We start from the raw sequence: 22,076 nt of genomic DNA, 5'->3' as shown, positions 1-22,076 counted from the left end.
ATATGGGCACAGCTGTGAGTGCTACGTTTATGAGCGTAATCCTTCCTCCAATGGAGAGCATATCTGCTTTCCATGTTGTAAGTTTACCCGTGATCTTCTATATCAGAGGTAAGTAGTGCATTTTTTGTAACTTTTTATCTGTGAGTGGGGCTCCCATCTATTTCAAGAATGGTAAGTCGTTGCTTTCCATGTTGTAAGTTTACCCGTTATTTCTCTGAAACCCTTCCACAATGGATGGAGGTGGCATCAAAAGAAAATGTTAGACCATGGGATATCACAACCACAACACGATTTTGGAAGGGTTTCAGAGAAATAACGCAATTCATGGAATTTTCAATTCAGTTCAAAATAGGTAAGGGAGACCATGTCAGATTTTGGACTGATAAATGGATGCAACAACCGCTGTGTGAAAAATACCCTATCCTTTACTAGTATACAGAGAGAAAAGAAATGACAGTACAACAGGCATGGCAAGGCCATCAGTGGCAACTGTCGGTACCGCAAATCATGTCAGTATGGACACAGGAAGAGCAACAACAGTTGCTTGCAGAACTTCAAGATCAAATAATAGATCAAAGTCAGCAGCAGCAAGATGAAGTGCAATGGAAGTGGAATGGAAAGGGTGTTTTCACGGTGAAGTCGTTTTACAAAACAATGGAGCAGAAACCATACATAGGATCAATGGCACAATACATTTGGGATATTAAAGGCCCCGGAAGGGTAATGATATTTATATGGTTGATGCATAATAATCGATTATTAACCATAGATAATCTCATTAAAAAGGGATGGGAAATGCCAAATATGTGCCACATGTGTAGGATGCAATCAGAAACAAAGCAACATCTATTTCAAGAATGTACATACATCAAAAGAGTAAAAATACACCTTGCCAGACTATTACCAACAATTAGCCCCAATGACTGGTACCGAACAACTGGCCCTGGCAGCATAGTGAATAGGACTGAACAGAAAAGTATAAGACAAATACAAGTTACCATCTGTTTTGTCGCATGGAGAGAGAGGTGCAGACGCATATTCACAGATAAAATGAAGGAACACGAGATACTGGCAAGGGAAATTGCACAAGAAGCTCAGAGTTGGTTTGGAATAACATGAGATATAGTAGCTGTTGATTAGTGACAGAAGGAAGGCTTTTAGATGCTACATGTTACAAGTTCTTTATTTACAGTACTTTCATTAATTAGTGTAGTTATTTTATAGTTTCCTTTATTGTAATTTAAATTTCGAAAATGTACTTTTGACACCCCTGGTGTCTACATATCAATAGGAATTTGGGGGCTGGACCTCCATATTTCATCTCAAAAAAAAAGAATGTACTGGTGAGAAACAAAGAATCTCCTCAGCTTATGAAAGAAGCAGAAAAGATCGAAGCCTCTTCTTTGACCTTTTTGTGTTCTACTCTACAACAAAGTTCTCCTGCTCTAAACATTACAGAGATAATGAGAATAATTATAATAATTATAATAATAATAATAACAATAATAATAAGAATAAGGGTAGGCTTTAAATATCTTTATTTTTGTCTTTATCATGTTTTCACTCTTAAACCTTTTTAATATCAAATTTTTTACAACAAATAGGTCGAAGATCTGATTTATATTATTACATGCACATAAAAAAATGACTGTTATTTTTTTAGTGAAACAATAAGTAAAAAAATCAACATTCATAAATTATTTGTATCAATATATTTTTGTAAATTTTTTATACCGATCAAAACAATATCGAAGCGTCATAATTTTTATATGTGCAATGAGAAAATGATATAGATCAAATTTAATAATTTCATTTTAAAATTTAAATTTATTAACGTTTAAAAAGTGAAGATGTAGTATAATTAAAAAAGTAAAAGTATTTGATTTTAATCTCGAATAAGACGTGCACACACAGCTTTGTTGAAAAATGCTCGTGAGAATAACACCTTGTTTGGATGGAGAGTAGAGGAAGGGAGAGAATGAACAGAAAAGGAATTTTTTCATCGAATCGTGTTTGGTTGACAAAATTATGTTGGAGGTGAATGATACAGTAGATAAAAGGTTTAATCTTGTATCATTGTAATAAATAGAATCGGTTTTCTTCTCAATTTAGAGTGCAACAGATGGGAAAAAAAATATTACAAATACTTTTAGAAAAAAATAATACAAATTTTCAACTCTATATCTTACCTATATAATTTCTCATACAAGTTTTTTTATCACATTCCTACAACTGCTACTGAATTTCTCATTAACTCTAAATTTTAATTAATCAAATAAAAAATAGGGTAAATTTCGCTGGAGGTCACTAAACTTTGTTATTTGTCACGAATTGGTCACTCAACTTTGATTTGTCCCTTTTGAGTCACTCAACTTTGTTATTTGTTCCAATCAAGTCACTCAACGTTTTCCATCCAAATTTTTAACGGAATATTCCTATTCCATCCAAAAAATTAACGGAATATACCTATTCCATCCAAAATTTTAACGGAATTAGCATATTCCATCCAAAAAACTAACGGAATTAGCATATTCCGTTAAAAATTTGGATGGAAAACGTTGAGTGACTTGATTGGAACAAATAACAAAGTTGAGTGACTCAAAAGGGACAAATCAAAGTTGAGTGACCAATTCGTGACAAATAACAAAGTTTAGTGACCTCCAGCAAAATTTACCCTAAAAAATAAGATAAAAAAAATTAAATTTATGTTTTCTCATTAATTATTCAAACACAAAAAAAATTAAATATATTACTCTTTCTTTCTATTTCATTATATTTCCGTGTATTTTTCACCTCCCTTCATACATGTACTCTCCAATCTCCATGCAAGCATGATGTAATTGTGTAAAGGCCGTATTTGTTGCTCGGCCATCCGCACCTCGAAAGGCCAGATAATCGGTGCCGTCTTTATTGATTGGAAGGACAGGACAAACATAAGATCTCCCATTTTCATTCTCTCCAGTTAAGAATGACTGGAAAATGTTGCATTCTTTCAACAATAACAACTATGATATTCTGATGAATCAGCATACGCTCCATTTCTGTTTGAAGGGGAGACGTACCCGATCCAAACAAGGAGGAAAACGCTGGACCTGGAAAGGACATGCATGTCAGGTATAATTGCTGGACTCTTCCAGGAGATAGGAGTAGGTACGATGGGCATTGAACCTACTTTTAGGTTCAATTAGCTCTAACATCGTACGATTAGTATTAAGATAGGTACGCACAGAAATTGATACATACTCATACGGATTTTAATACGGTGCACACAAATCTTAATGCAATCTAATGGTCACTACACCCATCGAACCAAAGTAGGTCCGATGGGCATCGGACCTACTCTGAACTCCTCTTCCAGGCCTTTCAGACCATTAATTAACCCTTGCCAATATAATAAATTATCTTGGAATTGAAATAAAAATTCTCTTCTTTGATCCGTGGGCGCCACTGTAAGTTAACGAAGCGTCTTATAGAATACTTCCATGTGAATTTAAACATAAAAAAAAAACAAATTATTATCAGCTCAAGCTCACCGGATAATTCATGAATATAAAATATATTATTTTTTTAAAAAGAAATGTCGTTTTCATTTTGAAATTTGATCATATGGCACAAGAAAAAAAATATATAATCTTGTGTATGTTGTTCAAGCAATAATTTTTTTTGTCTATTTAATTAATTTACAAAAATATAGAATTATTGAATTTTACGATTTCTTCTACTTGAAAGATATACATGTTCAAGTCAATTAGAATTGCAATATAGAGCGCTTGGACTGAAGAAATCATGAAGACTATCAAGGATTTAAATTGTAAAATTATAAACTTAGTAAAGTTTGTTTGATGTTGTTTCAACAGGGAACAAACGTTGGTAACATTTGTAAAACGTTACAACAATTTCAGTCTATCAGAAACGCTGAAGTACAGCTTGATCAAACTCATAATTTAATCACAAATGATGGTAGCGTTTGTCAATCGTTGCAACGATTTAATTAAATCAACGTTGTAACGTTTGACAAAAGTTGTAACGTTTTAATTCAATTCAACCTTCAGAAATTTCTATTTTTGATCAAGTTTTACAGTGCAAATTGTTACGTAACGTTTTATAATCGTTGGTAACGTTTTACTGAGCTGTCAGAAAATTGAAACCCTAAATCGCATTTTAAACTAAAATGTTGTAACATTTTAAATAAAAACAACCCATTTTTGAGCTGTCCTATAAATAGGGCTTTGAACTTTCTTCCCAAAGCAATCTCAGCCGACCCTAATCTTCTAAAACACGATTTTCTAAGAGCTTTAGTTACTCCATTGTTGTGAGAGCTTAAAACTTCAAAATCTCTCAAACAACCTCAAACCCACTTCACTAATCTTGAGTTAGATTAGGTTAGAGTGATCTATTGAGTGTTTCTCTTGAGTTTCTAAACTTTGAGACCTTGTTCTCATCTCTAGTTGCCCGATTGACTTTCCGGATAGTAAGGAGTCAACGGTTCACAAGTTGTAATCCTTTCGTATTGGGTAATAGAAAGACGTACTTAGAAGAGGTTGTGAAGCTCCAGAGACGTAGGCCTTTGTTTTGTCGAACTCCGTTAACATCCCGCATGTTAAATTTCTCTAAAATCATCTACTTACTTTCAATCGCATTTATTTTTAGTTTTTGTAGTGATTAACAGTGCACTTAGTATAACGGTGTATTATTTGTTTTTTTATATTTCTTTATTTGTTGATAAGATGAGTTTTAAAATTCAAATATTCTTTTGTGTTATTTGACATTTGTTGAAAACTTTAATGTGTCTTCCTATTTTTATAAAGTTTAGGTACTTGAAACCAAAAAATTGGTAATATATTATTTATTTAATAAATGTGAGGGTCTAGGTAGGACGGTTAGTGAACCGAGTTCGAGTGAGTTGGAGTATACTTGTACTCAGTGCCTTAAGTTAATGAGAGAATCAACTCAAGTTGAAAAAGCAATACTAAGTTGAAAGTTTAACTCGTTACCAACTCTAATTAACTCGTAACTCGTTAGGACCAAATTAATGTTTGAATTCTAAGCAAATTTAACCAGGACCAAAAACAATACATTTTTAAATTTAACACAATTTAACAACCAAACAACACATGTTAAAGAACCAAGCCAAACAATACATAATTTTGGAATAAGTTGGGTGAGGGTAGGGGTGCAAACTGGTTGGATATTATCTGACTGTATCCGATTCCGTATCCGAAAATTTAATACAGATATCTGATATCCGAATATCTGTGCGGATACGGATACGGATATGGTTTTAAATTTTAATTATCCGTATCCGAATAGTAGATATATATTATATAATTTAATATGTATTATGAAAAAAATTATGTTATTCACTATTATAAGAAGCAGATATTCGTATCCGTATCCAGTTAATATCCGATCCGTATCCGTCTAATATCCGATCCATATCCGTATTTGGAAAATAAAAATAAATACAGGTATAATTTTACCACTATCCGATCTGTATCCGATCCATTTGCACTGAGGTAACTCGCTGAGGATTTGCATTTTTTTAAATTGCAGTTCATGATAGCCCATTTACTATTTTATCGGAGACCAGGTTGGATAGCTCAAGTCTGGTTGGGATTGAATATGGCCTATATTCATATAACTGGAGTTGGTGATAAGTTATTAATTATATTTTAGCGAGTGAATTACGAGTTATTATGAATTATTTTATCAGTCCTAGGTTCAAGAAAATTTAAATTTGTATATTCGAAAAAACAAAATAATATATTTTAGTTGGACAAGTGACGTTGATTTTGTGAGCATTTATGTCATTAAATTATGGTGTTTCATCAATAAGCATCGCTCTAGCCATCAATCTAGCTAGCTCTCATGAGGATTTTTTTTTATATTTTTCAGGTCTTGTAAAATTTGGAAAATTTTTGAATCTTATTGAAATAAAATTTTGTATATAAATTATTGATTTCTTTAGGTCTTTAAATTTTCCTCTATTAAAACTGTTAGAGAAAACTTGAAAATCGTGCTTATCGTATCAAATATCAAACACTTCAAAGCATACTGCACAATGAGCTTTGTGACCTATGTGTTACACTTAATGTGTATATTCGAAAATAATTGAGATTAAAAGGTAAATAGATGAGTTTAGAAAAATTTGACACTCGGGATGATAACGGAGTTTGGCAAAACGAAGATCTACGTTTCCCGGGCGTTGCAACCTCTTCTAGGTGCGGCTTTCTATATCTAACGAGAAATGTTTACAACTTGTGAACCGGTGAGCCCTTACAAACCAACGGAAAGTCACTCGGCCAACTATAGTAGAGAACGAAGTCTCAAAGTTTAGATCCTCAAGAGAAACACTCTAAATCTCACTTTAACCCGATCTAACTCAAAATTAGTGAAGTGGGTTTGAGGTTGTTTGAGAGATATTGAAATTTTAAGCTCAATCAACAATTGAGGAACCAAGCTCACAGAAAAACAGTGTTTTAGAAAGTTAGGGTCGGCTGAGATCACTTGAGAAAGAAGCCCCAAGCCTATTTATATAGACAGCTCCAAAAAGAACTTTTTGACTTAAAACGTTACAATGTTTTAGTTTAGAATTCAAATTAGATTTTCTTTTCTGCAAGATTGATCAAAACGTTACCAACGATTTGACTCTGTGAAAAACTTGATCAAAAACATGATTTTTGAAGCTCTAAATTTAATTAAAACATTACAACATTTTATGGTATTTTCTGAGTTTGATCAAGATGTCCCTTGGTGTTTCTTTACAGGCTAAATCGTTATAATGTACCAACGTTTGTATCATGTTGAAATGACATCAAACACACTTTACCAAATTTAAAATATTACAAATTAAATTCTTGATAAATGTCTTCATAATTTCTTCAGTTCAAGCAATCCATATTGCAATTCTAATTTGCTTGAACCTGCATAACTATAAAATAGAAGAAATCGTAAAATTCAATAATTGTATGTTTTGCAAATTAGTCAAATAGACAAAAAATATTATTGTTAGAACTTAGAACCAACCAGTGTAACAAAATGCGGTCTATGCGGCAGCATATGCGTATGCGGTTCCGAACCGCATAGAAAATTAATATGCGGTCTAATATGCGGTTCCGCATATGCGGCCGCATATTCGGCCGCATAATTTTTGACCGCATACCGCATATGATCCGTATATGAACCGCATATAATCCGCATACCGCATATGAACCGCATATGAACCGCATATACCGCATATGAACCGCATATACCGCATATGAACCACATATGAACCGCATATACCGCATATGAACCGCATATACCGCATATGAACCGCATATGATCCGCATATGAACCGCATATGAACCGCATATGATCCGCATATGAACCGCATATGAACCGCATATACTGCATATGATCTGCATATGATATTGTTATTGTGTATTCTTATATATGTATGTTGCTTTTATATTAGAGAATAATGGATATAAAATAGTTCTACAAATATGTGTATTCTTATTCTTGTTGTGAGATTATGCTTCCAAATATATATGAATTTTTATTTTAAAATCCGCATATATAAATCTGCATAAAAATCCGCATATGCGGCCGCATACCGTATATGCGGTATGCGGTGACTTTCCGCATACCGCATAGAAACCGCATTTTATAACACTGGAACCAACATTATATTTATAAATTATATTTGATCGTGAAGTGAGTAGTCGAGTAAATTCTTTATTTCACACTTAAGCAGCTAAAAAATGAGTAAAATAAAAGAAATAAGTGAAATAAAATTTAAGCTAATTTGAAGCAAATTCCTGCGTTTGGATGAATTAAGGAATAACTCGGAATAGCAGCTATTTCTGATTTCAGAATAGCTGCTGGGTTCGAAATAGCTGCTAACCCAACATTTCATAGGAATAGCGGAATAGCAGCTAACCCAAGCTATTCCTTTATTGAGAATAATGTTTCTTTTCATCCAAACGTGCTGTGTTGAGAATAGCTCGCCAGAAATAGCAGCTATTCCTGTGTCATCCAAACGTACCCAAAGGAATAGCTAGACAAAATAGTTCTCTCTTAATGTCATACTTCTTCGTAATAACTCATTTTCACGTAACTTAAGCTATAAAAAAATATAAAATATGAGAAGTAAGAGGGAGTAAATAATTTAATTTAAGTAATAATCAAACATTATGATATCGTTTAAACTTCAAAAGCATTATTTATTTCAGCGCTGAATGCGCGGCGTCGCATGATCTGAAACATGCTAGTTGGTACCGCCACATGATTAAGAAATAAGAAGTATTTTTTTCTGGGAATCAGATCTCCTGCCCCCTGGGGTGCAGGAAATTTCTGTCCCCAGAGTCACTGCGGGGTGAGCCCGGTTACTGTTAAAGGGTTTAGGGTTAAAATAGTTTTGGATTTAGGTTTTAATGGGGACCCACTCTGCAGTGACTCTGAGAGCAGGAATTTCCTGCTCCCAGGAAACAAACGATTCGGTTCCTTTTTTTCTGGATGACTCGTTGTGCCAGCAATGTACATTTGGATCTGGTGTCTCAGTCTCACACCCGTCTTGCACATACGTTCGGATCCTCTCTATCTTTCTCTACACGTCATATGCTACAGTTTTATTTGCGCGATGTCTCCAATTAATCCGAGCGAGCGGGTCAAAATAGCTGCGTTTTTTACAGTAACGATAACGAGTAGAAACGATACTGAATGAAAGCGCTGACGCGCACCATGGCACTGGCCTAACCTCACTAACCTCAAATCCTCAATAGCTGCGTTTCAACTTTGAAAATAAAAAGAGCGTTCATTTTACAAATAGGTCCTTATGTCCGTGGAAGCATCACTCATACAAGGTGTTTCTGCTTCTTATTGACACTCCGCGAACGGATCGGAACAGCTGAAGAGACCCCGCTGCCTTCATTCTTTTTACGAGAAACGACGAACAGATAATTCTGGACAACTCATTGCGACATTAACACCCCAGTCCCCGTTACCCGACGTCGTTTTCTTTCTTATCCAAAATGATCGATCTAATTATTTTATCTCCATTCCCAGCCCGGAAAATCAAGTCTGCGCTACCACTTCTCTCTAGTATTTTTGTTGTGGGCCAAATTTTCAAACACGTCCTTCTAATATACTAAAATTATATACTTGTTATTTGAGGTTCAAATATCATGTATATTCTTATTCTTCTAAACAACAAAAAAAAATCACATTTATCCAATGAACTTTTAAATAACACCGTACTATTCAATTAATGAACAATAATTTATACTTTGTCACATTCACTGTATTTAAACTATGTATGTAACTTTTAAGTTACGTGAATAATTTGGCAAGCATTATAATAATTAAATAACATAATAACGTACTATTCTCGTTGAAAAAAGTTACTATACAGGGATTAAATGTTGAATATATTATACATTCAAGATTCTTAACGAACCTTATATTAAAATGCTCCATGTCACCATTTATGCACGAGAGGATAAAAATAAGAGGTGAAGAGAAAAAATAAGAAAGAACATTGGAAAACAAAGAGATCGATTAACTTCTTAACAACAAAATATTTGTCTTTTATTATTTTAATCAAAGATTTAAATATGGTTAACTCATAATTATTATGTAATGGATATAACTAAAGAATTTAAAGAGTTAAGAGATAAAATTAGATATATTTAAGTGTTCAAAGGTGAATAAGAAATTGAAAAACTTTCTAAAGTTACATGAAAAATTAACCCATTTTACTATTATCATTATTTATATCATAGACAATTTTCGAATAGTTCAAAAATAACACTATTTTCACTCATATCTGATTATTCATTGATTTACCTACTATTTCGTTTTTACTATTTTAGCAGCACTATTAATTTGTTTACTTATAATCTTGCTACTATTTCTCACTACTCTTTATCTAACTAAAATTTGATTCAATATCAAACCTAATTAACTAATTTTCTTGTAAATTTCTCTTCACAACTCTTACCGCTCGGTAATTTTCTCCACCAACATTTCCTCTAAAATAAAATGGTTATTTTAAAAAATAACGCACACAAGTTTAATTGATGGTAATCGAAAGTGTATTTATGATGGCCATGCCAATTTTAATGAAAATATAAGAGTAAAGCTAGCGTGTGACATGCTCACCAAGAAAGTTTGGTGAGCATAACTCCAAAAGTATATCGGATCGACGTCAAATGTCAAATCCAAACCGTTGAAATCCATGTACTTCATGAGTGATGCATATACATGCAAAATTTTGAAAGTTTCGAGTTTATTTGCTACACGGTCAAGTGGTCAAAGAAATAATAAAAATTGAATATATAAAATAACTTATAATAAAATGTTTATTTCTTTGACCACTTGACCGTGTAGCAAATAAACTCGAAACTTTCAAAAGTTTGCATATATATGCATCACTCATGAAGTACATGGATTTCAACGGTTTGGATTTGGCATTTGACGTCGATCCGATATACTTTTGGAATTATGCTCACCAAACTTTCTTGGTGAGCATGTCACACGCTAGCTTTACTCAAAATATAATAAGATGGGTGTGACGGTCTGACGGAGGACCAAAAAGTTTAATATTTGAGTTTTTCAAGGAGGAATATGTTTACATAATTTTGGAATTTTGGTGGGTAATATACGAAATTGCTCTCCTTTTCTGATACAAAACCTCTGTAGCGCTCCGCCCTCTCTCATCCTCCCTCTTCTCAACAAATCAATGGATGCTTCTACTTCGCTTCACGATGATACTTCAGAGGTATTGCTACCGCAGAGAAGCTCTCTAACAGAGCAGCTACTGTCACATCGCTCCATCCACCTCAGCCGGAGCTCACCTAATAATACCTCACAGGTCGCCATTATCGGTTCCAACCTCTGCCCAATCGAGAGTCTTGATTTCGAGTAAGTTGCAGTTTACTTCTCCCCCCTAGTCTGATGTTTTAGTGAAAAGAGATAAGAAGTGGCTCGAGGCTCTCATAAATTGTGGAGTAACAGAGTGTTGTAAGAATTTGTTTTTCCATTTTTTGGAGTCACAAAAATCTAACTGTTCAAGGCCCAAATAGTTTAAAAGAGTCTCTCTCTCTCTCTCTCTATCTCTGCGTTAAGCTTATCGTATATCCAGATTGGAGAATGTTCATTTTTTTGTTTTATTTATTTATTTTTTGCGGAGGGGAATGAAGAAAGGGAAATAATTTGTTACAATTACTAGCTTACTCTTTTTGTTTAGCGAAAACAAAGCTTGGATCAAAATTTTCAGAAGCATTTTCATCTTAGTCGTTCATAGCAATAAAAACTGGGCACTAGTGATTCTAGCTATGCAGATCACATCACTTTAATTATCTTTTATATCTTGCCTCCAACAAATCCTCTCCAATCATTTGCTCAGGTTAATAGAGAACGATTTGTTCAACCAAAACTGGAGGAGCCGAGGGAAAGCGCACAAGTACCGATACGTCATTTTGAAATGGACATTTTGCCTCTTGATTGGGGTCCTTGTTTCAGCTGTTGGATTCTTCAACAATCTTGCGGTCGAGAACATTGCCGGATTCAAGTTTCTCTCACTGTCCAAGCTGATGGAGGCTGAGAGGTTCGCTTAGTTGCTAATAATTTAACTTTATTTAGTCGTGTTCACATGAACTGCAATTAGGAAAGTGCTTAGTTGAAATTATCCCATCAAAATTGGACTGTTCCTACTGGCTCAAATTAGATAATGTAGGTGAAGAAGACTATGATTTTCAGATCTGAACATCCTATTTTGATTGGATGGTTGGAACGCTTACCCAAAATGGTAATAATTGATATAGGAAGGAGAGTTTTATGGGCCTCTCTTTGACCACGTCTGATACGTGATAACTTTTCATGTTAAAAGCAATTCAACAGGGATTATGATTTGATACAATATTTTTATTAGAGCATGATCTGTAAATGACAACTAGATAATATTATTCTTCATGCGGTCATTTTTCTTTCTGAGTATGCCAACTTTAGTTGTAGATTGATTTATTCATATTTAATTTTTCTTTCAGTATTAGATTAGGACTTTCAGCATTTAATAATAATGCAAATACTTTTTCCAATTTGATATTACCATGTACTGAATGCAGACCATAACAATTCAATGATTGGTCACCCTAGTTTCGTGGAGCAGAACTAAGTTGTTCTTAAGCTCACCAAAGGATTGGTGAGCTTAACTCCAAACCTATAGGTGCCGTTCGGCAAGGGCCTCCTTAAGGCTAAAGCTTCCTTAGCCGCTTAATCTTGTCGAACACCGGTTCTTTAGCGCTGATTAAGATCACCTCCTTTAGCCTCTTTTTGCCCGGATCTTAATCCCCTGCCCCTTTCTTAAGGCACATCCCCCTTCCTTTAGCTTCCTTTAGCTATCTTAATCCTTTGCCCCTTCCTTTAGCTTACTGAACAACCCCTCCTTAGCACGGATTAATATTTAATTCACCATGTGTTGCCGAACAGCCACATAGGAATGACTTCAAATGACTAACCCAAACCGTTGAAACCGGTCTACTTCACGAGTGGTGCATTTACACATCAAATTAATAAATTTTTGAATTAATTTAGTATAAGGTCAAGTGGTAAAAAAAAGAAGTTTACAAGTTAATTTTAGTATGTTTATTTTTCATCGTTTTTTGACCACTTGACTTTATACTAAATTAATTAAAAAATATATAAATTTGACATGTAAACGCATTACTCGTGAAGTAGATCGCTTCCAATGGTTTGGATTCGTCGTTTAAAGTTAATCCAATATATTTTAGAGTTATGCTCACCAAAGGACTTGGTGAGATTAAGAACACCCTAGTTCTACTCAATTTCGTGAAGGATTTGGTTGTTAAGCTTGTTTTTGTTTCTCTTATTGGTCAATTAATTCCTATTTGATTTGCTTGGCTTAATTTCACCATTGAATTTTTCTTTTATGCAGGTACTGGACAGCATTTGGAGTTTTTGCTGGTTCAAACTTATTACTTCTGTTATTTGCATCTGCAATCACATCCTTCATTTCCCCAGCGGCTGGTGGATCAGGCATCCCAGAGGTCAAAGCATATTTGAATGGGGTCGATGCACCGAATATTTTCACTTTGAAGACACTTTTTGTCAAGGTAGATATAAAATGCAAATTTGATTTTTAAAATTTTATTGTTTATCATTTAAAAACAAAAGGTACTTGATTTTTTTATGTTTTCTTTCATACAACTGGTCCTCTTAGTCTTATTTTGGTATGACCTTATATAGTAGGAAAATAAACAAAAAAAATTGTTGAGAATTTGAAAGCAGTATGGAAGGTTCTTAGATGGTAATTTCAATAAATCAGTTGGGCTCCCACCAGTTCATTTGGCAATTGCTTGAGCATATATGAAAGCATCTTCAAAGGTGCAGTCTCCACAATAAACTAACCAACCAATTTTCTAGTAATCATCTTTTGACATTCACAGATGTAAGGAAAACATTTTCTAATATCTGAATAATTAATCTACAGATATTAGGCAATATTACTGCGGTGTCGTCATCTCTCCATGTAGGCAAAGCAGGGCCTATGGTGCACATAGGAGCATGCATTGCATCCATATTTGGGCAGGGTGGGTCCCAGAAGTATCACCTCACATGTGACTGGTTAAGGTACTTCAAAAATGATAGGGATCGCCGTGACCTTGTTACAATTGGAGCCAGTGCTGGTATTGCAGCGGGATTTCGTGCCCCTGTCGGTGGTGTTCTTTTTGCAGTTGAATCACTCTCATCATGGTATATCTCAAGTCTCTAATCAATTGTGTTGGTAAATCTTGACCTCAGTACTTAATTCTTTCAATTGAACTAAAATTATAGGTGGCGGAGTGCACTGCTTTGGAGATCCTTCTTTGCAACAGCTGTGGTGGCTGTGGTGCTTCGTGTATTAATTGGTGTGTGCGATAGTGGTCAGTGTGGCCTGTTTGGAAAAGGTGGCCTAATCATGTATGATGTCACAAATGATACCACGACTTATCAGCTTGCTGATCTACCCATAGTGATTCTTCTAGGAATTATTGGTGGCGTTCTAGGGAGTCTCTACAATTTCCTCATGTTAAAGGTCCTACGGATATATGGTTATATTAACGAGTACGTATTCACATTTACAGTGTCAAAACTCTTTCATTCAAGACAACAAGCAAGTGTTGTTATTTAACATTTCACCCTTCTTTGGTTTCAGAAAAAGCCACGCTCACAAGCTGCTTCTCACCTCAGCTGTTTCCATATTAATTTCCTGTTTTCTATATTGGTTGCCTTGGATTGCATCTTGCCGACCATGCCCATCAACGTCGAATGGAGATTGCCTCTCCACAAACCGTTTCAGGCAGTTCCAGTGCCCTAAAAATTACTACAATGACCTTGCTAGCCTCTTCTTAAACACACACGATGATGCCATAAGAAATCTCTATAGCACTGGCACAAATGATTTTTACCATCCCCTGTCACTGCTCTTGTTCTTTGTCTCCTCCTACATCTTCGGCATACTGAGCTATGGAGTAGTTGCACCATTCGGCCTGTTTGTGCCGATAATTCTCACTGGTGCAACCTATGGTCGGTTTGTCGCTATATTGTTAGGTTCATACACTGAACTTGACCATGGCCTAGTTGCAATTCTCGGGTCAGCTTCTTTTCTCGGTGGAACCATGAGGATGACCGTGTCTGTTTGTGTGATTATTATAGAATTGACAAACAACTTGCTCCTACTTCCATTAGTAATGCTAGTTCTACTTGTTTCCAAAACTGTGGCTGACTCGTTTAATGGTAACATCTATGACATGATACTTCAATTAAAGGGGCTACCTTATCTAGAGGGGCATGCTGAACCGTACATGAGGCAGTTAACAGTAAGTGATGTGTTATCCGGGCCATTACATTCTTTTAATGGAGTTGAGAAGGTTGGAAACATTGTACATACTTTAAGATCTACACATCATCATGCTTTTCCAGTGATAGATGAGCCACCTTTCTCACCTTCTCCCGTGTTATACGGCCTGATATTACGGTCCCACCTCTTGGTTGTATTGAAGAAAAAAGCTTTCTTACCAACTAATTCACTATCTGGTCACGAGAAGGCATCCAAAATATTTGTAGCTAGTGATTTTGACAAGCGGGGTTCTGGAAAGCAGGATACAATTGATGATGTTAATATTACTCCAGAAGAGATGGAGATGTTTGTGGATTTACATCCTTTCACAAATACTTCTCCTTATACTGTGGTCGAGACGATGTCTCTTGCCAAAGCCTTGACTCTTTTCAGAGAGGTCGGCTTGAGGCATATGCTAGTCATGCCGAAGTCTTCAGATGTAAGTAACTCTTATATACTCTTTTTTTTTATTGATCAATCTTTTTCTTTGAAGAAAGCATTTGATGTTCTAACACCATTATTTCTTGTGAAGTTCAATTTTGTTTATGTGTTCTTAAAGTATAGCCCAAATGGTGAAGGGCCTCCTCTTTACGGAGTGTTGCATGTTTTATTCATATGAGGCATCTAATAAGAAACGGATGTCGGGCTTAGATCCTTATTTTTATATAAAAAAAAGAATGTTCAAAAGTCGGATTTACAATTCATGGACCAATCTTGTGAAGACCATTTTTCTTATCCTTGTCATTCTATTAGTAGGACATTCGATGCACGTCCTGCTGTTATTAATTATATCATATTATCGTAACTCTAATACTTCTGTTTTTCAATCTTCAGAGGGCACTAGTGGTTGGCATACTTACAAGACACGACTTCCTGCCGGAGCATATTCTAGGTTTGCACCCATTCTTGGTGCGTAGCCGCTGGAAACGGTTGAGGTGGAACAGGTCTACTGTGACCAAGTTCTTCAGGTCATTTATTAGGTGGTTGGCGTGCAGCGGTTAATCCCATGCATGTAGATAAAAATATCGATTGCACATATTCAGTACCACTTTTGGTACACTTTTTACAAGCCTTTTCCCTTTTTCTTTTGCCTATTCTTGAACAAATTTTTTGTGTATTGTTATTGTTTTCCTCTAGCAATTGGGCAAAAGCTCCATTAGCCCAGGAATAAGTGCGGCTGTGATTTTGCACATCAATGCTTCAAATCCTCTGGATTTGTCTGAGATTCTTTTATGTTTGATTTGCAAATGTATTATTTTGATTGTTTCGGACTATATTGAAGAACTTTCAACTCGTATAGTAAATAAAACTTGATGTACAGGAATCTGTTTGAGTTCAATGACGATTGTGTGTGTGTGTGTTTTTTTTTTTTTGGTAACAGTGAATTAATCGGAGATGGCCCTCAAGTTGAAAGTTTTTAAGTTAAACTGTTCATTATCAGCTACCTTTTTTTCTTTTTAACGATTTCAACATAAATCGGCGATATTTGGATGTCACTTCTAGGCGTCTAGCGTAAGGCCATCAGGTTAATATCGCACAGCGGGCCGTCCGCGCTGTGGATATCTTTAATTTAAAGTTCAAATAGCCCATATGTCTATACGAAAATATATTTGCTGATCGAATTTTACTTTTATTAGATTTTTTTCTTACTATTTTAGTTAGATCACTTAATTTGAAAATTCTGAGCCAAAACAAAGAGTGATTTTCTACTATGTAAAAAAATCTTAAAAATGTAAAATTTGTTCTAAAATTTGTTTAACGGTTCATATTGACTATTTGAATTTTGAAAATAAACATATAAATTCATAGCACAGATTGATCCCTAATATGCATATTACAGTAACCTCACTAAAAAATGAAATGTATCCAGTATCCTGCTATTAGGCTTGTTAAGTTGGTGATATTTACATCATAAACAATTTTTAATCCCTTATTTATAAGAAGGTATGTACTGATGCAAAAACTTAGAGCGAGGAATATCTCATAACATGGGATAAATCTGCTGCGATCCGAATTAGATGAACAATATCCTGAAATCCCTGCCTTTTCAAATCTAACCGTTCAACTTTTTCTGTGCACGCATCTCGAAATAGCTAGTTTGTCTATGCACGCATCTCAAAACAAATCGACAGTTAAATTTGAAAAAGGATGGATTTCAAGGTACTGTTCATCTATTTCGGATCACAGCAGATTTATTCCCCTCATAACATACCCTCTTTTATTTGTAATGCGGGCCCGGTGTGGATGTTAATGGGCCTTGTCTCTCTTCGAGAGAGGTAGGTTTGAGTCCTGTAAGCTTGTTTTGAAACAGAAGTGGTTATCAATGAGACCATTTTGTTTTAGAAAAGAACATAAAATAGAGCAGCAGGGATGAACAGGAAAATGTGGCAAAATTGTAAGAAGATGAACTCGGGATCATAGCGTCAGCTATACCAATTATTATAAAAGATACAACAGATTACAAATGTAAAAGTAAGAAAAAAAAAGGAAAAACAAACACAAAAGAACCATTCAATGCACAAGGTACAACATATAAAACTATTAAAAACAAAAAACACCCGTGACAGTCCAACATTCCATTCCACCAATCAAACAAACATTCATTCACAAAAGAATATGATTACTTCATAGCCCACCTTATCTTTCCATTTCCTTCCCATGGGTTATTTCAATAAACAAACCACCACCCTGGTTTCTCTCCAAGTGCACACAGCTCAGCTGGGACAAAAAAAACTAGCCTGAAATTCTTCTGAGGCTTTTGCCATACTGTTTTCGAATCTCCCACAGTTTTTCGCTAACTTCTTTCATGGTGGGACGATCATCCCGGGTAGGAGCCGCGCATTGAAAGGACACATTAAGCAACCTACTGATTAATTCATTGTCTACCCTTTCTTCCAGTAATGGGTCCAATATTTCTGGTAGATTGCCCTCATTAAACTTCTTGAAAGCCTGGTAGACAAAATTATCTACAATTTAATAAAAACCTTGTCTATATATTTTTACATAACAATGTGGTGTTTGTATGTACACTACAGAGGAGACAGGGTAACAGAAATACTTGTACGTAATGAAGAGCTTTTGTACCAAATGAGGATTATAGGAGATTTTTTCTTTTAGATCTATTAATTATTTTTATTTTGGATGGTCTTCACCAAATTTACTGCATGAAACCACAGAAAAAAGTAAGTTTTAAAAATAAAAGCTGAGGGCAGGTATTAGGGTTTAGGACCTAGGCAACCAACCAATAGAACGAGACAAGAATACATACCCATCTGACAGTAATCCTCTCCTCAGGATTTCGCTTCAATTCAACAGGACGTCTCCCAGAGAGAATCTCTAAGAGCAAGATGCCAAAGGAGAAGACATCACTCTTAGGGGTCAATTGGTAGGTGCGCAGGTACTCCGGGTCGAGGTAACCAGCCGTCCCTTTCACCTTAGTTGATATGTGTGTCTTTTCTGTGTCGCTGGGGCCGCTCTTTGCGAAACCAAAGTCTGATACTTTTGCGCGGTAGCTTTCTGTCAGAAGGATGTTCGACGATTTAACATCCCGGTGGATGATTGTCTTTTCTGTATATTGCATGTTCAAATTTTATAAGTGTGTTATCACAAATATTGACAACATAACAATAGAAAATATTTAGGGGGAGAGAAGTTTTGACAATGCATTAGAAAGAAGGGAGACAAGGTAATATGCTTACCTGCATATAGATGGAGATAGGTCAGTGCATGAGCAATATCAATAGCTATTTCCAAACGCTGGTTGAAATCAAGAATCTTCCCGAGTTGACCTTGAAAAGACGGAATACTATATTTGTTACATTTCAACAGAAAACTTGAAAATAAAAGTATACAATCAAGACCTTTCATTTCTATGATATTACAAGGGAATGTTATATTTGTTAGGCAAGTAACTCACAAGTCTGTTTTATCAGTTAGGTTAACACGTTCTAGTTTCCCTTTATAGAAAAAAGTCTTAAACAAGAACACTTCTTTAAGGAAACTTACCATCAAGATGCTCTCTTAGAGTGCCATTTGGAACATATTCAGTGATCAGAATCCGCTCATTTCCTTTATCGATGTAGCCTAATAACCTCACCAGGCTCCTGTGGTCAATTTTTGCCAGCAGCTCAACCTCATTATTGAATTCATCACGGGGCCCTTGAAAATGTTCCTATACATCCAACAGGGCCCAGAGCTTGAGTTAATCAAAATAAGTTTATCAAATAACAAGTTGCACTAAAGAATAGAAATGGATCGAGTACACAAGAGTCAACACCACCCCCCTCTTCTGGGAATGAAAAAAATTGAACCAAACAAAGGGAAAGAACCACTAGAGAAAATATTGCAGGAACTCAGCAGCACATATTGGAAGAGCATAAAAATGCCAAATTTCTACATTCTTAAATTGGTTGTATTTCAAAAATTAAAACCTAAATATCACAAAATCACCTTCTTTGCACGCTTGACAGCAACAACTCGACCATCAGGCAACACAGCCCTGTAGACAGTGCCAAACCCACCTTCGCCTAACTTAAATGAATCTGAAAAGTTACGGGTGGCCTTGATTATCTGGTTTATGCTAAGCTGCACAGACCCGGCCCGGTTTAGTTGCGGTGACATTGCAAATCTGGATGGACTTGGTGGGACCCGATATGGTGTTGTTGGTGGGACCTTCTCAGAGGATGAACTTACATCAATAGATGAGAGTGAATCCACTGCATACATTTAGAGACCAAAGAAGATCTATTTGTTATAATTACTTTGTTGATATTATTACATAAGTAGAACCTTATCTGTTCCATGTCATTAGAGACAATAACATGGTATTACATATTTCTCAATTATGGAATTTACAACGATGAATCAACTCATCCCTATGTATTCACCTGAATTAAGTAGCTGATTTGGACGAACACTTGGTGGGCTATTTTCTTTCCTCCTGGGCCTAAAACAAGGAAAAAGGAAGCCGACAGACAGGAGAATAAACCCTGGCACTGCCAGAGGGAGATCATCTGTTTCTGAAGAAGCATCATCACTTTGCATATTTGCCAACGAATCACTGTTCTTGTTTGTACAATCATTGTTTGATGCACTCTCTTGTAACTCGCGCAATAGTTTTCTGGTCTTCTTTGCATGCACATCAACTGAATATTGGATAGAAATAGAATCAGCAGGAAATTCATTATGTACTTGGTAATATTTGGATCTTGCTGGGCATGCTCGGCAAAGTGGATACTTATTACCAATTATTTTGACAAATAAATAATATATATATATATAGTTAGAAAAATTGATGTGTAGACTTTTTATAACGTATTAAAAACTGATTGAACAAATAAAAAAGTAGTAAAAATACAAAATTGGTGAGAGACTTCACCTGAATTCACAATTTTCTCTTCATGAAGAAAGAAATCTGAGTATCTGGCGCAGTAACTCTTACCTACTTCTCTCCATACACCAAACTTTGGGTCACAAGAGAAACATCCTACCTCAAAATAGAACTTTAACTTCTCACAAACTAAAGTGGAGTTCTCTATCCTATTTTTGTTAATCAGGATTTGATGCCCATCCAAATTCTCCAAATATGCAACTTCCTCAGTACCACAAACCTTTGATATTATTAAAGCTGAATCAGAAACCGAAATCAAAGAAAATTCCAAAAGAATAAGCAGACCAAGAATTGGCACCGCCATCTAAAAGAAAAATTCAGCACAAAAGGAGCGAAAAAATCTCATGTTAAAATGAACCAAGGAAAATTGGGGAAGCCGAACGATTGGAAATACACAGAAGAAATTGAGATTTCCACCGACAAGGAAAAGAAGCCTCTTTTTGCTACTCCAAAATTTGGTTTCCGGGAGAGAACGATATGGAAAAGAAATTCAGAACATGTATTCAATTATTGGAGAGGTTAATAATATTTTCTCGAAATAACTTGTACAAACGAGTATAGAAGAAAAAGACTGAAGCCGCCAGGGGTTCAAAGTAATATTGGGGTGACTTTATCATGAAACTCCGAGATAAACAACAGATAGAAAACAAGATGGGAACAGTTGACTGCGAATTGACCAAAGGCAGCAAATGCAGATGTGATACCGTCACTCCCGATTTATCAAAAACATACTGCCTAGTCAGTAACCAACCGAAGAAAACTAAGAAAAGAAAAAAAAAAGTAGAGAAAAAAAATACCAGACGGATCAAAGCTGCCAGCTCAATTCTTCTCTTCCTTTTTTTTGGAACACAAGGTGCCAGCTGTTTGGTCTAATTAGGAGAATTTCATGTATATTCTTAAAAAACCTCGAAATTACGTATTCTCTCCTTTAAAATTCATAATATCATATCTATCCTTCTAAATTTTAAAACTCATAGATTTACTCTATTTATTATTTTATTAAAACTTAAAACTCATTTTAAATTTATAAAAAATCCATTTTATTTTTTTATTAAAAAAATAAAACTATCTAGTATGTATAAGAAAAATATTTTGTCTTCCAATTAATTAATTTTCGATGACAACTATTCATTTCACTAATTGTAACACATACACATTGGCATTTATACATACATGTGAGTGCATCACAAGAAAATGAATCATTTGCTCATAAAATCAATTATTTAGAAGAATATATATTTCTCTTAAAAACTACATCTTTTGTAATAAATGATAAAATAATTACTTTATAAATTTAAAATTACTTTATATGAATTTTAATAAAAAAAATGATCGATAAATTTGATATATTTGTGAGTTTTTAAAATTTCGAAGGATAAATAAGATATTTTAGAGAGGAGAATATTACATTTTGAGGTTCTTAGGGGGGCATACATGAAATTATCCCTTTAGTAAACTTACGTGGTCTGATCGGGAGAATTTTACAAAATATCCTTCCTTTTCAAACCAACAAACAAAATACCTCCTTCTTAAAATTATTAACAAAATGCTTTATAGGTCCTACTTTTTCCTTCTTTCCCCTCCCTCCCACTCCTCCCTGTTTACTTTCCACATAATTTTGAGGCTTCTTGCTCTCCCTTTATTAAAATTTCTGTTTTCAGATCTATCTCAAATCACGTCCATTTTCTCATTTTTTTCCCCTTTAGTATTTGATTAAGTCACCATGAGGGATGTATTAGCCAATCTCTTTCTTTGGTGATGAACAATTTCAATACATGGCTTTTCTTTATTGCATCTTTTTCATTA

General features: G+C 34.9%; 2 protein-coding genes across 3 annotated transcripts; one reads left to right on the top strand and one right to left on the bottom strand.

Moving 5' to 3' along the window:
- Positions 1 to 10,646: 10,646 nt before the first annotated feature.
- Positions 10,647 to 16,220, top strand: LOC144565132 (putative chloride channel-like protein CLC-g). The gene is made up of 7 exons (XM_078314793.1): positions 10,647 to 10,905; positions 11,390 to 11,590; positions 12,938 to 13,115; positions 13,493 to 13,755; positions 13,837 to 14,106; positions 14,198 to 15,320; positions 15,716 to 16,220. The coding sequence occupies exons 1-7, from the start codon at positions 10,724 to 10,726 to the stop codon at positions 15,881 to 15,883; spliced, it is 2,385 nt and encodes a 794-aa protein (XP_078170919.1). The 5' UTR covers positions 10,647 to 10,723; the 3' UTR covers positions 15,884 to 16,220.
- Positions 16,221 to 17,290: 1,070 nt separating this feature from the next.
- LOC144565133 (calmodulin-binding receptor-like cytoplasmic kinase 3) lies at positions 17,291 to 20,852 on the bottom strand. 2 transcript variants are annotated; one of them, XM_078314795.1, is made up of 7 exons: positions 20,259 to 20,852; positions 19,768 to 20,025; positions 19,331 to 19,596; positions 18,887 to 19,052; positions 18,580 to 18,669; positions 18,150 to 18,448; positions 17,291 to 17,830 (listed from the first exon to the last, which is right to left on the bottom strand). In XM_078314795.1, the coding sequence occupies exons 1-7, from the start codon at positions 20,572 to 20,574 to the stop codon at positions 17,615 to 17,617; spliced, it is 1,611 nt and encodes a 536-aa protein (XP_078170921.1). In that variant the 5' UTR covers positions 20,575 to 20,852; the 3' UTR covers positions 17,291 to 17,614. The 2 variants fall into 2 exon arrangements, with proteins under 2 accessions (XP_078170921.1, XP_078170920.1); XM_078314794.1 differs by having other exon boundaries at positions 20,238 to 20,716.
- Between the last annotated feature and the right edge of the window lie 1,224 nt (positions 20,853 to 22,076).

The sequence above is a fragment of the Carex rostrata genome, chromosome 14 (assembly GCF_964058835.1).
Source record: "Carex rostrata chromosome 14, lpCarRost1.2, whole genome shotgun sequence".
In the NCBI taxonomy this organism is placed as follows: domain Eukaryota; kingdom Viridiplantae; phylum Streptophyta; class Magnoliopsida; order Poales; family Cyperaceae; genus Carex; species Carex rostrata.
This window is presented reverse-complemented; position numbering and strand designations above follow the sequence as displayed.

What these genes read in the sequence shown, in the direction of transcription:
- LOC144565133 (XM_078314794.1), bottom strand. Translation starts at nt 20,574, where the DNA reads ATGGCGGTGCCAATTCTTGGTCTGCTTATTCTTTTGGAATTTTCTTTG. An exon ending in AAATCAGCTACTTAATTCAG is followed by an intron (nt 19,597 to 19,767) that starts GTGAATACATAG and finishes AAATGTATGCAG; the next exon opens with TGGATTCACTCTCATCTATT. An exon ending in TCTAAGAGAGCATCTTGATG is followed by an intron (nt 18,670 to 18,886) that starts GTAAGTTTCCTT and finishes CGTCTTTTCAAG; the next exon opens with GTCAACTCGGGAAGATTCTT.
- LOC144565132 (XM_078314793.1), top strand. Translation starts at nt 10,724, where the DNA reads ATGGATGCTTCTACTTCGCTTCACGATGATACTTCAGAGGTATTGCTA. An exon ending in AAGCTGATGGAGGCTGAGAG is followed by an intron (nt 11,591 to 12,937) that starts GTTCGCTTAGTT and finishes TCTTTTATGCAG; the next exon opens with GTACTGGACAGCATTTGGAG. An exon ending in TCATGCCGAAGTCTTCAGAT is followed by an intron (nt 15,321 to 15,715) that starts GTAAGTAACTCT and finishes TTCAATCTTCAG; the next exon opens with AGGGCACTAGTGGTTGGCAT.